At 51.3% G+C, this 16,563-nt stretch overlaps 1 protein-coding gene across 1 annotated transcript in view; it reads right to left on the minus strand.

Moving 5' to 3' along the window:
• CPXM2 (carboxypeptidase X, M14 family member 2) overlaps positions 1–16,563 on the minus strand; it is a 76,352-nt gene that overhangs the window by 34,632 nt on the left and 25,157 nt on the right. Inside the window, exon 4 of the mRNA XM_016155153.2 lies at positions 7,865–8,004. Coding sequence (XP_016010639.2) covers positions 7,865–8,004 — 140 coding nt within the window. The remainder of the gene's footprint in view (positions 1–7,864; positions 8,005–16,563) is intronic.

The raw sequence follows: 16,563 nt of genomic DNA on the forward strand, positions 1-16,563 counted from the left end.
TCATCACCTCCCCAAAGTTCCACCCCCAAATACCATCACTCAGGTATTAGGATTTCGCTTATGGTTATGGGGAGGACTCCAACATTCAGACCACAGCGGCTGAAGAAGGTACGGATCATATACGAATGGTGGGACATCCTGGTGGCCGTTTGAGGGTGAAAAGAGTTTGATCTATGACATATACCCTACGCCAAAATACATTCCACGCGGTTCAGAGGTTTCAGCGTAAAAACTGAAATCGAGAAAGTGCTAGAAGGAAATGTGGGGGGTTCTCTGCTACCTTTAGAAGGAGCGAGGCCTTTCTAAGCACGACACAAACCTTAAGAGACTGATTATGGTAACCACACAAAACCAAAAATTTTTTGTGCAGCACAAGGTACTTTAAGCAAAGTGACGAGAAAGAGGATAATTAGGAAAAACGTGAGTCGCTCGAATCACGGCCAAAGGACTCCTTCTGGGTGGACACGGGGCAAGACCAGAGGTGCCCACCGGGGTCCACCTCACCGCAGCTCCACAGCTGTTGGTCTTGCCAGTCAGAGTCTCCGCCCCCACTGCCCCCACCACCCTACAAGACAGAGAATCTCCCCAAAGCCCCGCAGACGACCACCATTGGCTTCGGCAAACACCATGTGACATGGCAAGTGAGTGAGGTCGGTCAAGCAAACAGACCGTTAAACCGGCACAGTCTCGGCTGCGAAGAGCGGCGGGTGGTACCCGCTTTCTCACACAAGCAGGGGAAGCACTTTCCAATCCCTTCTCAGTCGGAGACGGAGTCTAAACCCGCTCCTCGTTTTCAGGCCAATTTTCTGTTGGAGCTGTGAGGCGGCTGGCAGCTTCCGCTTCCTGTCCAGCACCTCCTTGACAGAGCTTAGCAGGCCCACATCCTGGCTGTGGCTAATTCATAACTCGGGGCAAAACCTCTGCTTGCCAGAGGCCTAATCTTGCCTTTAGTAGCTTCCAGAAACAATAGGGAACCAAAAAGTTTTACGTTTTGTCCGCCATGAGCATGGGCACGCCAGACACTCGGGAACGTGAGCACACGCTCATTCTCGCTCTCTTCCTCTCTCCTTCCCACCCCTGCCCCCCAACCCTTCTCTGCTGGAACCACAATCACAGAATTAAATGGTCCTGCCACGTTCTCAGCACGGCCAAAGGCTGGACACCGAACACCCAGCCCAGTGATTTATTGGATTTTTCACTTTGGACTGGTTACCATGGCTTCTTGAGAATGCAGACCATAGGAGGGAATGTTATGAACTTAGAAATATTATCTGTTTTCCGTTACTGCCAGTAAAAATGTCTACCAGGGAAAAGGGGAAAAATGCCGCTTTGGGGGCCAAGTCCAATAAATTTGGGTAAAGGGTAAGGCAGCCGCTAGGTAAGAAGCTCCACTACAAAGAACTAAAAGTAAAAAGGAGGTATGTGAAGTCCTTGGCTTTATTTATTGCCTGTTTGTACTTGCGCTGATGCCACCCCGGAGTGACGGAGCAGGGGACCTTCCCCATGCAGGGCGCCGACCCGGCACTGGGACCCAGTGGCAAACATGAACCGGGTCCTGCCTGCTCCCCAGGGAGACATCAGTGTAAGTACAAACAGGCAATACATAAAGCCAGGCGAGGACACACAGCGACTGGGAGTGGGTTCCAGAAGGATGGTCAGAGGAAGCCCCTGAATGCAGGGTGGGTGGAGCCTTGAGGCGGGAGAAGGGCAGGTGCAAAGGGCCTGGGGCAGGAGCGCTCGCTGTATCTGCAGAACCAAGGGGAGGCTTCTGGGCAAGGCGGACGTACGGCTGAGGTCAGACAGGCAGAGGGAGCCGGTGCACGCAGGGTCTTGTGGGTCAAGGCATAGAACATCACGTAAGCTAAGCGGGGAGGGTGCCCACGGCAAGGGGTCCCCTCCAACCGGAAACAGATGAAAGGAAAGGTGGGGAGCCCAGCAAGTTTCCCGGGGCGTCAGAACTGGGGGACAAGGACCCTTGACCACAGCAGGAAGCTTCATCGCCAGGAGGGGATCTAGAGCTGTTTCCGTTTCGGAGATTTTACCACCCAAATGCTCGTTCCCGAGTCATCCGTCCCCAGAAAACCAAGGTGAGCCATTCGGCCGTAACTGAGAGCTTTATTTAATTTCAAATCCCTTTTTCTGCTTTGTTGAAAAGTAACAAAATGAAGAAACGATTGTATGCCGGCCTTCCGCTTGAACTCGGAGATGTTTTCATTAAAATATCTCCACTTCAGGCCAAACTCGCAGCTTGAAACTGACAGTTTTCAAAGCGGGTAGAGAGGAGTTCGGGGCCTTCTGCCTCCCTGGCGCCCACAGACGCCCATGTCTCGTTTTGCCAGTGACAGAGGAGCCGCGGCCCGAGCCTGAACGCACGTCCACACTCCCGCCTAGGGGACAGCGGACGGTTTATGAACGCGCCAGCCGCCCCCTGAGCTCGGCTTCCACGTGCTGTCCTGTCCGGCGCCCTCCCGGTCCCGGCCCGGCCCCGGCCTGGCACCCCTTCCTCCGCCCAGACCCCCCGCTGCCGCTGTGCCAGGGACAGACCGACCCGGAGGAGGGAGAGGGAACCGCAAAGTCCAGGGTCCATCTTCCGGGGTCAAACACCCGATGCTGCTGGGAGCACGTCGCACGCCCCTCGCCGTGGACGCACGGGTCCAGCCGCCGGGCGAACCTGGCGGAGGAAGGCGCCGGGAAGGTCCCTCCCCCGGCCCCTTCCTGCGTCCGGACCAGTGTCCTCCAGCGGCTTCGTCCTCGGCCTCTGCCTCTTCTGCTCCCTCAGACCCCACCATCTCCTCCGCTGCCCCCTGCTCGCGTCCTGAGCATGTCCGGCGTGTCCTGGAGGTCCTTCCAACAGGGACAGCGCTGAGCGGCCAACCCCGCAGCCTCGAGATTCCCGGACGCCTGCTCCTCTCCGACCCGCCGCTCGCCGCCCCCAAGCCCAGTCCTCTCCTCGATGCCCCGTGGAGTCCTCAGGTGGTCACTGTCCTCCAGCCACACGCCCGTCGCTCCTGAAGCCTCGTCTCCCCCAGGGTCCCCGTGAACCCGCCCTTCGCTTCCAGGGACTCAGCCTTGTGGCTCTGACTCCTTCCCGACCTGGCCTGGATCTCAACCTCACCGGCCTTCATCCTGAACATCCTTCCAGCTGCCACCTTGCCCTTGACACGGGACCTCCCCCGGCCGCACCCCACCGGCCCCTAGTGGACGAAGCGCCAACTCTGCCGAGTGGGGCCATCACGGTTCTATGTGTTTCAGACTCCAGCCCAGTCCTCCCTGGAACTAGACAGAGACCCCCTGTTCTTTTCCTTTGTTTCCAACCCCAAAACTGGCCGCGCTCACTACCTGCAGAGGACGCATCTCCTACTCGGCTGAAAACAGAAGCCGCCTGGGGTGCTCCCCACCATCGGTGTCTCAGGGGAGAGGAGCCCCCCCACCCAGGTCGAGCTCCTCCACCCACATCACCCCCATCGGCTCCGCGCATCCCGTAAACACAGCCGTCTTCCGGGAAAAACGGGGGGAACGGGCCTTTCCTCGACCTTGTCTTCCTTCTGGGTCGGCGCCTCACACACTCCCTTCCTTCGCCATCAGATCCCTCGAAGGGGAAGCCCACATTCGGAATCTCCGCGAAGCTCTCCCCTGACCCACGAAGGCCGTCTCCTCCCGGCCACGGCTGAGCTGCCTGCCACCTCTGGGTTCTCTCCGCTCACCTCGCTCTGCAGGGCCGACTGCGCGTTAGGCACCCAGCCGACTGCTCGAGACCTCCCCCGGCCTCTCCTCACACACCCGTCGATCAGACTGCTGATCGTTCGCAGGCTCTCAAGAGAGAATGAGAATTGTTTTGTTTATTAAGCAATTAAAATGGAAAACGTTCGGTTATTCTAAATTGCCTGTATTTCACCCAAGTCATTAGAAGCATCTTTTCACCTCGGGCAGAATAATTAAGTTTTGGTTACAATTGTAATCCTCACATCTCTACGACGCTCGCAGAATTGAGGGGAGTGAGCGGTTGGCTTTTATTTGCATACCGACGTTTCACTAAATTGCAATTAGTGGGGAAGGATAATTCATAGCGGTGAAAAACATAAATGATTCAGCACACGAAAACAGTTACATTTCGTTACTTTCAAATAGCGTAAATTATTTGAAAAAAAAATTATGAAAACTAGAGGTTTTCGTCACCTTGGTTAGGACCAGTCGCTGACCATGGCTCAGCCTCGTCACCTGCCATGTCGCTCTTCCTGTCTCGGTCTTGGGTCTGAGGACAGGCCTCCCGCCCCGCCCCAGGCTGGCATGGACTTTGCTGGTGCTAGTGGCTCTGCGGACATGTCAGAGTCCACCCCCCCCCGCCCCCCGGCCTGAGAGCTCCCTGCAGGCAGGCCACGTCTCGCTCACCTGTGTCCCCTGTGCTTACACACAGAGGTTCACTTAAAAATACCCACTAAAAAGTCATATAAATGAAAAGGATCAGCAGTCTTTAATACATATGGGCATACTCGGAGATCCTGAGGGTTCGGTTCCGGCCCACCTCCATAAAGAGGGTATTGCAATAAAGAGAGTCGCAAGGTTTTTGCTGGTGGTGGGGGTTGGGGGGGGGGGCCGGGTCTTGCCTTCCAATTGTGAAAAAATGCAACATCTGTGAGGCGCAACAAAGCAAAATGCAATGAGAGGCACCGTGCCCGCCTCGTAACCCCCAAGGGCTTCCACCAACCAGATAGAAGCCATTTATAAACAGCAACGACCACTCGGCCGACCCCAGTGGGCTGGCAACCCCTTCCCTTCCCATTTCTAAAACATTATCGCCCAACGTGCAGCACTGCGAGCCGAGGGTATGTTCCCCACCTTTAACTCTGCCGTGGCTCATCTCGGTTTGCACCCCACATCTGCCCGTTCCCCCAAAGGATTCGGGAAGTAGCAGTCGGCACTTGGAAGAGGTGGCAGGATTGTCACCTGCACAGAGGCGACCTCGCGCTGTCTCGTTCATGAGCATGTCCTCCGGGGGTGCTCCCGTGAGCGAGAGAAGGGGAACCCGGGCAGGCGATGCCCCCCCACTCCCTGGTTCACACGGAGCAGCCTGAGTTGCCTGAATTCTCTAAATAATTCCCAGAAGGGTTTCATCCGAAGGAGGATCTGTGGCTGGAAATAAAGCTTGAAAACCCCTGTTCTAAACAATCCCAAAGAGGTGCAGAGGGGAAAAAAAATGGCCACTTATTGAGCACTCACTACGTGCTGCGTAATTTAAAAAGCGGTATAACAATTTCCTTTCACTTTCTCCACATCGTTATGAGAGCGAGAACGGTTATTTTGGAGACAAGCAAACTGAGCCTCAGCGAGGGGAAACCTGGGGGCCGACAGGGGCCGAGAGCCACGACGCCATTCCAAAGCCACCGTTTTCCGTGCTAACGCTAGAAATCTCGGGCGCTGTCCCATGCCCTCTCTCCGCACCCCTCCGCGCTCCCCACTTGTGTTTTAGGCTTGCCCTTGGTCCTTTACACTCACGGATGAGTTAACTCGTCCCTATTTGGTGGGAATGAGCCTTTGCTGATTTCTCACTTCCTAAGAATATTCACGCATTAAAGAATCAGGGTATTGCCTCTCTTGAGGCGCCCACAGAGTAGAGGGGAGAAATAGGGAGACCGATAAATGGGAATATTAAAAATGGTGTGAAAGGTGCCTGTTCTGGGAACAGCGCGGGCACGGGGGTCATGGGAAGAGAGAAAGAGGGACAACCGCGTCTTCTTTACTTTTAGGATTTGATGGTGTCTCTTGCTGACACGTTTGTTGGTCCTACTGCTATCCGGCCGGATGCCTTCAGCATTATTCGTGCCTCTGAGGAGAAAGGGCTCAGATACCAAAATGTATCCTTGTCCCCTTCCTTCTTCAGCCCCGAGTACAGAAAGTCCTAGCCCAGGAGGTAAGACAAACTGAAACTCAGTAGCTTTCTTTTGATTGTCCTTGAAGAATAATTTGACTTGAAATATAGTTAGACATTAAAAAAAATAATAAATGCATAAACCGACTCTTAAAAGCAATTCTAGCCCTGTCTTTCCTCTTTGATGCTCTCGTCCTGAGTCAAAGAAAAATATTGTTCCACTGCAATTTCTTCTTCACTCAAACGGTCTGTGCTTCCAGTTGAAATGGAATGTGAGCATTATTTCTTTCTTTCTAATCTAATAATAAGCCGATGCCTGGATTTCTAATGATGGCGGTCAGACCGCTTAAAACCCAAGCATTAAGGAGAAATCCCCACTCTCGCCCCACGGATAATCTCAAAACCGTCTTTCTTTCCAAGTTTCCATGTTCCTTGAGTAAGTCAACATTTTTTTTCAAAGCTCTAGCCCTTCAGAAACTACACAGTGAAGCAATCGTCATGATAAATAAGCTGCTGATCAGAGAAAAACACAAACCACGGAGCAAAGATCAGCGTTGCGAACGTACGCGCGGAACCCCTGAAAGGCACAGCAAACAAAACGTGGCGCACGCGGACCACGAACACGTGAGCGAGTGTCGCCGAAAGGCACGCATTACCCCGGCCCCGGGGATTCACGGGAAGGAAACAGTTCAAAGGAAGGGAAGAGTACGAAAGTGCCTTCTCGCAAAATGAGAGGGGATGATCGAACACGGAGATGGCGATGGAGGCGCGGCCGCGCAAACGACAGGCCATGAAAAACGGTCATCGTGAGGTCTGGGCAACAGCGTGAAAACGTTATGGATGTGTGTTAAGTTAAAAATAACATAATTGCATACACAATACGATTGCACATGTGTAATATGCCTCCAGCCCCGGGCTGAAATGAAGAGGTTATTTTGATGTGTGTGTGTGTGTTTTTTTTGTACATATATATTTGGATTTATTATAGAAAAACACACATAACATAAAATGTATCATTTTAACCATTTTGGAGTGTGCGATTCGATGGTGTTAAGAAGACTCACATTGTCGTTCAGCCATCACCTCCATGCCTCTCCAGGACTTTTCCTCACTGCAAAGTGAAACTCTATACCCCTTAAACGCTAGCTCCCCGCTCCCTCCCGCGGCCCCTGGCAGCCGCCATGCTGCTTTCTGCTCTGCGAATCTGACTGTGCTGGGCGCCTCGTGCTCACGAAGTCAGAGTGTTTGTCCTCTCGCGTCTGGCTCACTGCACTAGGCGTAACGTTCCTCATCATGTCAGAATTTCCTTCCCTTCGAAGCTACATTCTATTCCATTGCGTGTACGTTCCGTGTGATGGAGCGTTTTCAGGGGCCACGGCCCACCTCTCTCGAGATTACGATCAGGTCGCCTTGCTCCTGATCCAGCCCTGACCACGAGCTCGACCGTGAGAAACGGGCTTCCGTCTCGTTCTCAGGCCTCGCACGGGCCCCTCCGTCATGTCCACTGCTTCTCGAGGACTCCTGTATTTGGGAAGCTGCCTAGGCCTCCAGTCCTTTCTCACGGAGTCTGGACGGTTAATACCTTCTGCCCCAGGAGAGTGGCTTGGACCTGTCACCTGCTGCTCACTGTATGTGCAGAGTTCCTGCCTCAGGCTGCATTCGGTCCACCAACCAGGGTGCCAATAACGCACCACGGATGCAAGATGGCAGCCTCATGCCTACGCTGCTCTGCTCCGGCCGCCCCTTTGTCGACTCAGCCTCACCCACCAGGTGGATCCTTCTCTCTGTTCCCGTGAGAGGGAGGATGTCCCTCCAAGGGATGCCCCTCCCAGTGGGATGCGTGTCTACAGCAAACAGCCTCCCGTCCGCATGCCGGCTCCCTCCCCTTCTACCACCGCTCATCAGATACCTCCCTGCAGCCGCCAGCCTCTGTCCACACCCCAGAACCTTAGACCCCAGGCCCGGGGTCCGCGGAAGCGCGGGTCCAGCCGCACTCACAGCCAGAGCGAGTTCCTTCCTTGGGTGATGAGGCCCGTGAACCGGGTCAGGCGCCGAGCATCCACTTCAATCCACTGGTGGAGGTCGTTCCTCCCCGCGCACCACGCCCCGTCGTAAAAGTCGTTTTCGTTAATGCCCGCCTGCAAAGAAAGAGACCCGTTCTTCAGAAAGACCCGGAATCAAGTAAAATGCACGTGATTTTTTTTTTTCATGAGATTGAGAGGAAGAGGTGGAGGGGTGGGAGGAGAAAATGAAGAAGGAGATTTTTAAAAAATCACTGTGCCCCGAACTCCTTATTCTAAATCATAAGAGGGAGCTGCTTATTATTAAAAGTTAGAAACATTACAATGTGTTATGTTCTCTTCTTGCCCAGTACGAACGATGAAATTTAATGAGTTCTCCCATTACTCACTCATCCGACAGACACAGACCGTCTCCTACGTATCAGCCCACACACACCAGGTGCCGGGGATACAAGGTGAATCGTTCCCTCCCAGAAGCTCAGCAGCCAGGCAGGAAGAAAGACATTAAAATAGATTAATTAGAACACAATGGGCATGTGTTACTTAAGGAAGCAGAGCGAACTGTCACAGGAGCATTTAAGGACAGCACAGCTAACTTGGTCTGGGGAGACCAGGACAGAAAGCCCCAAAGCAGAGGTCATAAGTGTTGAAGGCTGTTTATCTAGCGAATAGTTATTTATTAGTACTTAAGTCACTTGAAGTGTTGAACACTGACTACGATCGCCATCAAAGGTTTCTTTGCTCCGAATTTATAAGGTAGGTGAAGTTTCTGCTCTGGAATGTTCCTTGTGTTACCACCATTTAAAGAGGGAATTTCCTGACCTTAAAAGAACAAAAGAGGCTATTCGAACTCAGCCATGCTTCCCGGTTTACTAAGACCCTTTCTGCATTGACCGCCTTGTCCCAAGGCTGTTTCGCAAGCGCGTAATCAGATGAGGAAAGGTCCGCATGATAAACGAGAGAGAAAAGCGATGGCCGGCCCATCTTCTCTAGCTCTGAGCGCTTTTCAGCTCAGATTCCGGGAAGCCTTCGCGACGTCACGCTGAGTCCGGCCACTGCCGAGGAGCCGGGTGCCCAAGGGTTCCGTCGCAGCACTGGCTCACCTACGCCTCGAATCAGGACCGAGCCGCAGCACGCGCATTTCCAAGCCTCTCCCGAAACAATCTCCAAAGAGCTTTGAGGGCGACTGTCAGAAAACCACAATTTCATGGTCTTCTCCCCATCGAGCGTGACCTCTCCTTTCCCAGCACTGCCGGGCAACCAGACGACCAGCCGGGAGGCTGTACGTCTCCGATCACTCCCTTTCTTCACCCGAGGCAGCGATCCTCCCAATAACAGAGGCCCGCAACGCCCTGACGACCCACACATCACGGCACCCCTTCTTTAGAGGAACCGTAACCTGCACTTAGGGTTTGCTGTGCTTCCTCTTTTCTTGGAAACAGCCCACGAGACTGGCGTTTAGAACAGTCTCACTAGCGCATTACAATTGACCTTCGCTGTGTCTCTACCACATGCCAAGCGGTGGCCTCGGCAACAGGAAGGTAAAGGTAGAAACATGAGCAACCCTGCCCTTTGGAGCTCAGAACGCACAGGCAGGACGAAGCCTCCACGTGGCGTCTGGGTCTCGGCATCTTAACATCCCCCCCTGCACAGGGTGCTGGGTAAGAGCGTGTGCTGAGGTCCCCCTGCTTGGGCGTGAATCCTGCTTTGCCATTTTCACGCTGTTTAAACTCAGGCCATTTGCTTACACGCTCTGTGCCTCATCTCCCCTGTCCGTTAAAGTGGGAACAAGGACCGTTTCTCCCTTACGGCGTTGATTATGCTTGGGCCTGACATGTACAGTTAGCATGGACTAAAAAAAAAAAAAAAAATAGTACTCAATAATGTCAGTTATCAGTATATTTAAAACAATGAATATGTGGCAAACCATTTCACATTTAAAAAAATTATTTCTCATTGTAAAAAATTCTAAGGAATTACAATACCATTGCAGTTAATTGCTATATATTTTCTATAACTTCGACTATCCAGAATAGAGTTCCGAAATCTAAAGAAAGAGAAAACTGATGTAAAGTCTTCAACGTGAGTCCACGTGCCCCCCTCCCCCAGGGAGTCGTTTTTGGCTGTCACAGCTGGAGGAGATGTGTGCTGTTGGCCACTAAGGGGTAGAGGCCGGGGATGCTGCTAAACATTCTATAACACGCAGGCCGTCCCCCCACAGAGAAATGCTTGACCTGATGTGTCAGTCGTGCCAAGGCTGAGGACGTCTGGTCAGGGGCCCAGTGGACAAGAACGGAGCTGCCACACAGTGAGATGGACGCTTGCAGGAACTAGCCTCCTGGCACGCGAACAGAGCCTTCTGTCTGTGATCTAGAATGCAATTTCAGGTTCCTGGGTTGGCTAGCCTGGATATTTAGCTTCAGCTGCCAATCTCAGCTCTTCCTGGGCTCAAGGAACAGTCAAATAAATAGTAAGGTGTCATGGGATCGGAAAGCCCTTCCTGAAGCTGACTCACAGGGAGATGACAGCCATCTCTGGGAAATGACAGCCCCCTCGGCAAAATCAATTATAAATTTGTAAAGCGAGCACTTGGGAGAATTCAGAGAGAGAGAGGAGGTACCAGCCCCACAGATGTCACCAAATGACACCGCACCACAATAAACGATATTCACACGACGTCTCTGAGAAACCAAGAGAGGGGTGCATGCGTCCCTTTCTGTTTAAGAACGCAGAGAAATACTTCGTAAATTTTGGAGACATTTCAATGAGAAGTTGTTGAATAAAAGCCTTGATTCCTTACAGTATAAGGTTGTCTGGTCTTGAAAATTCCACTACACGTGATGATTATTTATGCTACGGTACCAGATAAATTGAGAATTAATGTAATTTTCTCGAGGCAATTAGGTTATACACACCATTACTTTACCTTAAAAAAAAATCATTACATCTAACAGACTAAAAGATAAATTTGTGGATTATCAAATCTGGAACAAAGGGAAAACCTGATACTATCCATTTAAGATCAGTCAAATAGGATTTTTCTGTTTCAAGATGATAAGAGTAAATATGTTGGTTTTTCTGTGTTCTTCTCTCAAAAATTCTCCCCAAACAAAGAAAACGAGATAAAGAAATACAACCTTGATCTCGGGCAAAACGAGAATACAAATTAAACTATATGAAGACAGAATGCCGAATGCCTCGGCAAGAGGAGGCCGTGCTAACTCTTCCGAGAGGCACAGCAATGCGAAGCGAACCAGGCAGAACCTAAAAAAACCTCGCAGCCTGGATTCCTGAGTATCCTGGAAGGCGAGAGGGCGGCAATGCTGAAAACAGGGAATTAATCCAAAATGCGTATTAGAAAAATTAGGTTCCCACATCCCCACTACTCCAAAGAAAACCTGAAATTTTTCTCTAAAAACAACAACAACAACAACAACAACAACAACAACAACAAAACAGACCACAGGGGCTCTAGATTTCGGGGGCTCAGACACCGCGGAAGGCAGGTGTGACGTGGTAAGATAAAAACGGGAACTCCGTGGACATCGGCATCCTGGGGAGCGAGGTGTGCCCCAGCAGCCTTCCCCCATCCAAGTCTAGAATGCAATGCTGCCTAGCAGGAATGAACGACGCCAACGACAAAACTAAAAATATAAAGGTCAGCAGAAAAGCCTCAAAGAAACTACGATTAATAGCCTTTGAAAGAAGATATCTTGTTTGCATGAAACAAGAACAGGATATTTTTAGAAAGGAAAAAGAATTGCACGGGGAGCTCTTAGAACGTGCAAATTCCAGTATCAATGGACAATACGAGAAAAATAACGCACGTGGAGGAAGAAAGCCAGGAGATTTTTAATAGAAGAAATTGCAAAACAAAAAACAAACACAAAAAAACAAAAACCGAAATACTATAAGATAATGTCCCTGAACGGCTTAAGTCTCGGAAACACTAAGAATTTAGTATGATGAATGAAATAAGACCCACACGAAGGCATACCATTAGGAGACTTCAAAACATCAGAAATAAAGAGATAATTCTAAAAGCTTCCAAAGAGGAAACTAATAATATATAATAATAAACAAATATATAAAACAAAGCAAAAGGAGTAAGAATGGCATCAGATTTCTAAAGAGCAACATCAAAAGCTAGAAGGATAAAGCGATAATGACCAAGATTCCGAAGGAAAAGATTTTTCATCCCAGAATTTTACACTCAGCTAACTTCAAATCGATTGCGATGATGAAACGAAGACATTTTCAGGTTCACGGAGCCTCGAAAAATTTATTTCTCATGCACCATTTCCATGAAGCTACTAGAGAAGGCGCTCCACAAAAACAAAAACAAAAAATGAGGCAGAACACCAAAAAGGGAAAGACAGCGCGTCCAGGAATCAAAGGCCCCATCATCACAGGAGAGAATTCTCAGAATGACGGTAAAGGAAGGACCAGAACGGTCTCGGTGGAAGACGGGGAGGGCAACCCGTCCAGAACACAGTGACTGATCAAGCGTCCTGGGGACGTCTACGGAAACATAATACCCAAACGCGAGGCTGAAGATATTGAACAGGCTTGACTTTATAGAGAGAAACGACGAAGGGTGTTTATAGACCCAGACCTATTATTGCGGGATGTGGGGAGATGCTTTCAAAAGTATAAGCAGATCTAGATTCTTGGCTCCGTAGTAAGCAATGTTTACACAGCCCTAAGAGTGAAAACCTTGAATACAGATGTACCCAAGATCTGAGATAGAATTTTATTGGAAGCGTTACAGAGGAGTGCAAGTGTAGAAAGATAAGCTATAATTCTCATCTTCCATGTAAAAATTCAAAAGATAACGTCGAAAATTTATAAATCGACACATATCAATATGTGCGTGTTATTCAGAAATAAAGATTTAAATTTTCTAAGAAACGAGCCGCCCGTTGGTGGGACTTTGTTACGGACGTCCCGTCCCAGGAGACTAATACACATGGTCCTCTCCTTCTTGAGTGTTAACTACAGGTTGTAATTGTGCATTTGCCGGCGAGATGGCCTTTTAACAATTTCCTTTCCCCATCAGATTATCAGAATCGCAGGCCGAAAAACAGGGGGGCACCTTGGGTGCCCCTTTTTATCCCTTGCACCCTTCAATCCAAACCTCGCACGCTTCTTCGTCAGAGAATCCTGCTCTCAGTCACCCAAAACGCAATCACTCCTCGCCACCTCCGCCACTCCAGGCCTGGCCGGAGCCAGCCCCACCCCGTCTGAGATGCTGAGGCGGTCCCCATGGGGCCTCCCTGCGTCGCTGCTTGCTCTGCTAAGCTAACACAGTGACTAGGTTGGTCCTTTGCAAGTGTCAGTCACGGCATGTCATTCTCATGCCCATAACTTTCCACCGATCCCCCAACTGACTCAAGAATAAAAGCCGCAAGCAAAGCCTTTCCAGCCTTACTTCAGGCCCGCACCTTCTGCCTTGCTCACTGTGCCCTGACCATGCCGGCCTCCTGCTGCTTCTAGTGACGCGGACATGCCGTCACCGCGGACCCTCGCACCAGCCACTCCCGCTGCCCAGCATGCCCTTCCCACCGCTCCATGACCCCCGGCTGATCCTCAAGCCAGCTTAACCCAAGTATCACCTCCTCTGCGAAGCCGACCTGGATCACCTTTAACTGTGACCCGTTCCCTCCCCAGAGCTGGCCCTCCTGACCCCCACTGCTGGCTCTAAGTTTGTTCTCCTCTTCTCTCTATAGCGCCTCTTAGCATATTATAAAAGTTGTATTTTATGACATTTCTTGCTCTTATGTGCCTCCCCAACTAGAATGTAAGCTTTCAGATGGCAAGAAGCATTGTCTTTTTGGTCGCGGAGGGACCACAAGCACCTGAATAGGGCCCAGCACATAGTAGGTCCTCCATAAACATTTGCGGACGCATCGGGGACTATTTCCATATTTACTCATCATTGTTCTCCCAGAACTTATAATAGAGCCTGGCACGTAAAGTTCTCCAGGAGGTGGTTTTGCTTTTTTTTAAATGAAGTGGATCAAGGAAGGACCTGTTCTGACCTTTCTCTTCCTTCCTCTCCTTCGGCCTCTCCCCGCACTGGCTTCTCGGCACTGAAAGTTGGTTATGTCCACTGAAAGCCTAGCACGAAGTGGCCTGCACACAGACTCCCAGCTGCACAGGTCCGGGAGACAGCCGGCCTGGCCTGCCCGGCCCGGCCGGCCCTCACAGCATCGTCTGAGAAGGCCCGCTCGGTTACGCCCCGTGGGTGTGGCTGCTACGCCCCTCAGCCTGCTCTGGGCCCTGCCAGGAAGCAGCTCAGGGAGGCGAGTCGCAAGATGGGTCATGGGGGGAGGCCACAAGGTCACAAGCTGGTGAACGCGCTGGACCTTCTCCTGGGTACAGAGACCTGCAGCCAGAAGCCTTGAACTTCGAGCCTCCGCTCTGCTGACTCGCTGTGGGGTTAGGACAGGCCATTTAGCCTCTGACTTCCATTTCCTTTTCTCTAAACCAGAGCTTCCCTCCAAGTACAGTGAAGATGAAATGAAATATCGATGTAAAAAATTTTAATTAAATAGTTAAGAAAAATTCGCACCGCAAGTGGAACAGAGTCCAGATCTGAATCAGAGCGCCCCGGGGCCCCCAACGAGCGGCGGTCACAGCTGGGGTCTCGGCTTCCTCGCTCGCCTCTCCTCTTGCCGTCCTGTCCTCCTGGCCTTAGGTCCTCCAACAGCCCATGTGTTTACCATGCAAGCTTCTCGAGATTCCGAACAGCACATTACGGTTAATACTCATTTTGAATTTTCCAATAGAGTCATGATTTAAAATATTTGGTCCTGTTATTCCCATAAAAACCCAAATATCCAAAATTCCAGCGTTTTGGCATGCAAACACTGTCTCCCAGACTGTTCCTTGAAGCCAGATGCAAAACAAAATCTCTCGATCGGAACGGGCAGGACATTCCTTGGTTTGGGAACGATACCCACTGTGATTATTTCTGCCCTCACAGCACCTCGCAGGCAGACGCCCCGCCCCCTGGAGCTCGCTGAGGTACAGCAATGCTCCGTGCAGCCGGGAACAGATGGGGGGCCAAGCAGAGAACTGGGATGGCCTGAAGGGAACGGGCGGGCTGCGGCGTCAGAAGACTCCGGGTGGGATGGCGCCAGTGACAGGCGGAGGTGGGTGGGCTTCGTCGGTGCCTCAGAAAACAATGCTGCCCACAGACCCCCTGCCGGGATGAATGCGGCCTCCACATTCGGGCAAGGTGGGGCGCCAGGTGACTCAGGGCCACAGGGGACAGTGAGACTGATGTACGGGATGTCCCTGTGCACCTGAACTTTACACCAGTATAAAACTCGGTTCCATGTTCTAGAGCCAACCTCGCATCCTCCTGTGGGGCCCATCCAAAGCCACAGGCACCGGCCCCTTTGGGGCTTACGCCTTACTTCAGGTAAAAAGATGCCTGGAACATTGGAAGTGGACCCTAATGTCAGCACTCAGGAGCCCCGGAGAACACCTTTGAGGAAGGAACTGACGAGGGAGCGGGGGTTCGTTCCGGGTGCCGAGGGATGGCTCGGACACGTCGTTATCAAACCAGACAGTCGATCGTGAAGGAGGTACCGGCGGTGAGCTCCCTTCTCCAAGGGTCAAACTCCAAGTCATTTCTAATATATGTGAGCGAGACGTGAGCCATGACCATGAGCGGGTCTCACAAAGACACCTGGAGGGGTTAACACAGAACCCCAAGGTTCGTCTCGTGACCTCAAAACATTGGCTCTTCCAGAGCTTTGATCCGAGCATCCACTCCTTTACATTCTCGTTCTCAGGCTGGAACCATGGTGACAGCCTTGCTCTCGGCATTTCGTGTCTGCTGGTCACGTGTCGGGCTCATACTTGCCCCAACTTTAGAGTCGTAAGAATGAAATCGAAACCCGCCCTTTGACATGGCGAGGCTCTGCAGCTAAGGAGGCATCCAGACGGTGCTGGCGGTGGGACACAGCCGTCAGGGGAGGCCGCTGTCTAGGACCCCCCACCCACCCTCCTTGCTCAGTTTCTGGGTCACGGAAAACCTCCTGGGGTCCTCAGAGGATTATGTGGGGACAAGACAGGTGATGCACTGCCATTGAATGACCCACCTGAACACAGGGTCACCTCCTAAGACCAACTACAGGCAGATGATCCGAGCCTGATTTTAGACGTCATCGCCAAAATGTTCGCTGTCTTTGAGATCTTAAATTTCTAATCTGTCTGCAAGCGGAAGCCGCCAGCGATCATTCCTTCTTCTAAATGAGATCACAGCCTCACAAGTGACTTACGCATAAGGGTCCCGGGCACATGGCAAGAATAACCCTAGGCAAGAGGCCAAACCGCCGAGATCCTGCTGAACTGGATCTCTTCCCCGAATTCTTGGAAGACCTATCTTGTCCCAATGCACTGAAGAAACGTAAGCCTGGGTTTTCTCTCTAAGCTTACGCTATGAAATTGACATAAGCAAAATTCCACCTGCAAAAAGGAGAAGTTAAAAGTTGAGTCATGAGGTGCTTTGACTGTTTCAAAGTCTTATGCTTAAAATGAAGACAAAAGAATGTTTTTATGTCCTCTCAAAATTCCAGTGTTGAAACCTAATGCTTAAGGTGGTGGTGTTAGTAGGCGGGGCCTTCGGCAGGGGTAGAGCCCTCTCGAATAAGATTACTGCTC

This window comes from Rousettus aegyptiacus, unplaced genomic scaffold (genome assembly GCF_014176215.1).
Source record: "Rousettus aegyptiacus isolate mRouAeg1 unplaced genomic scaffold, mRouAeg1.p scaffold_m13_p_6, whole genome shotgun sequence".
Classification (NCBI taxonomy): Eukaryota; Metazoa; Chordata; class Mammalia; order Chiroptera; family Pteropodidae; genus Rousettus; species Rousettus aegyptiacus.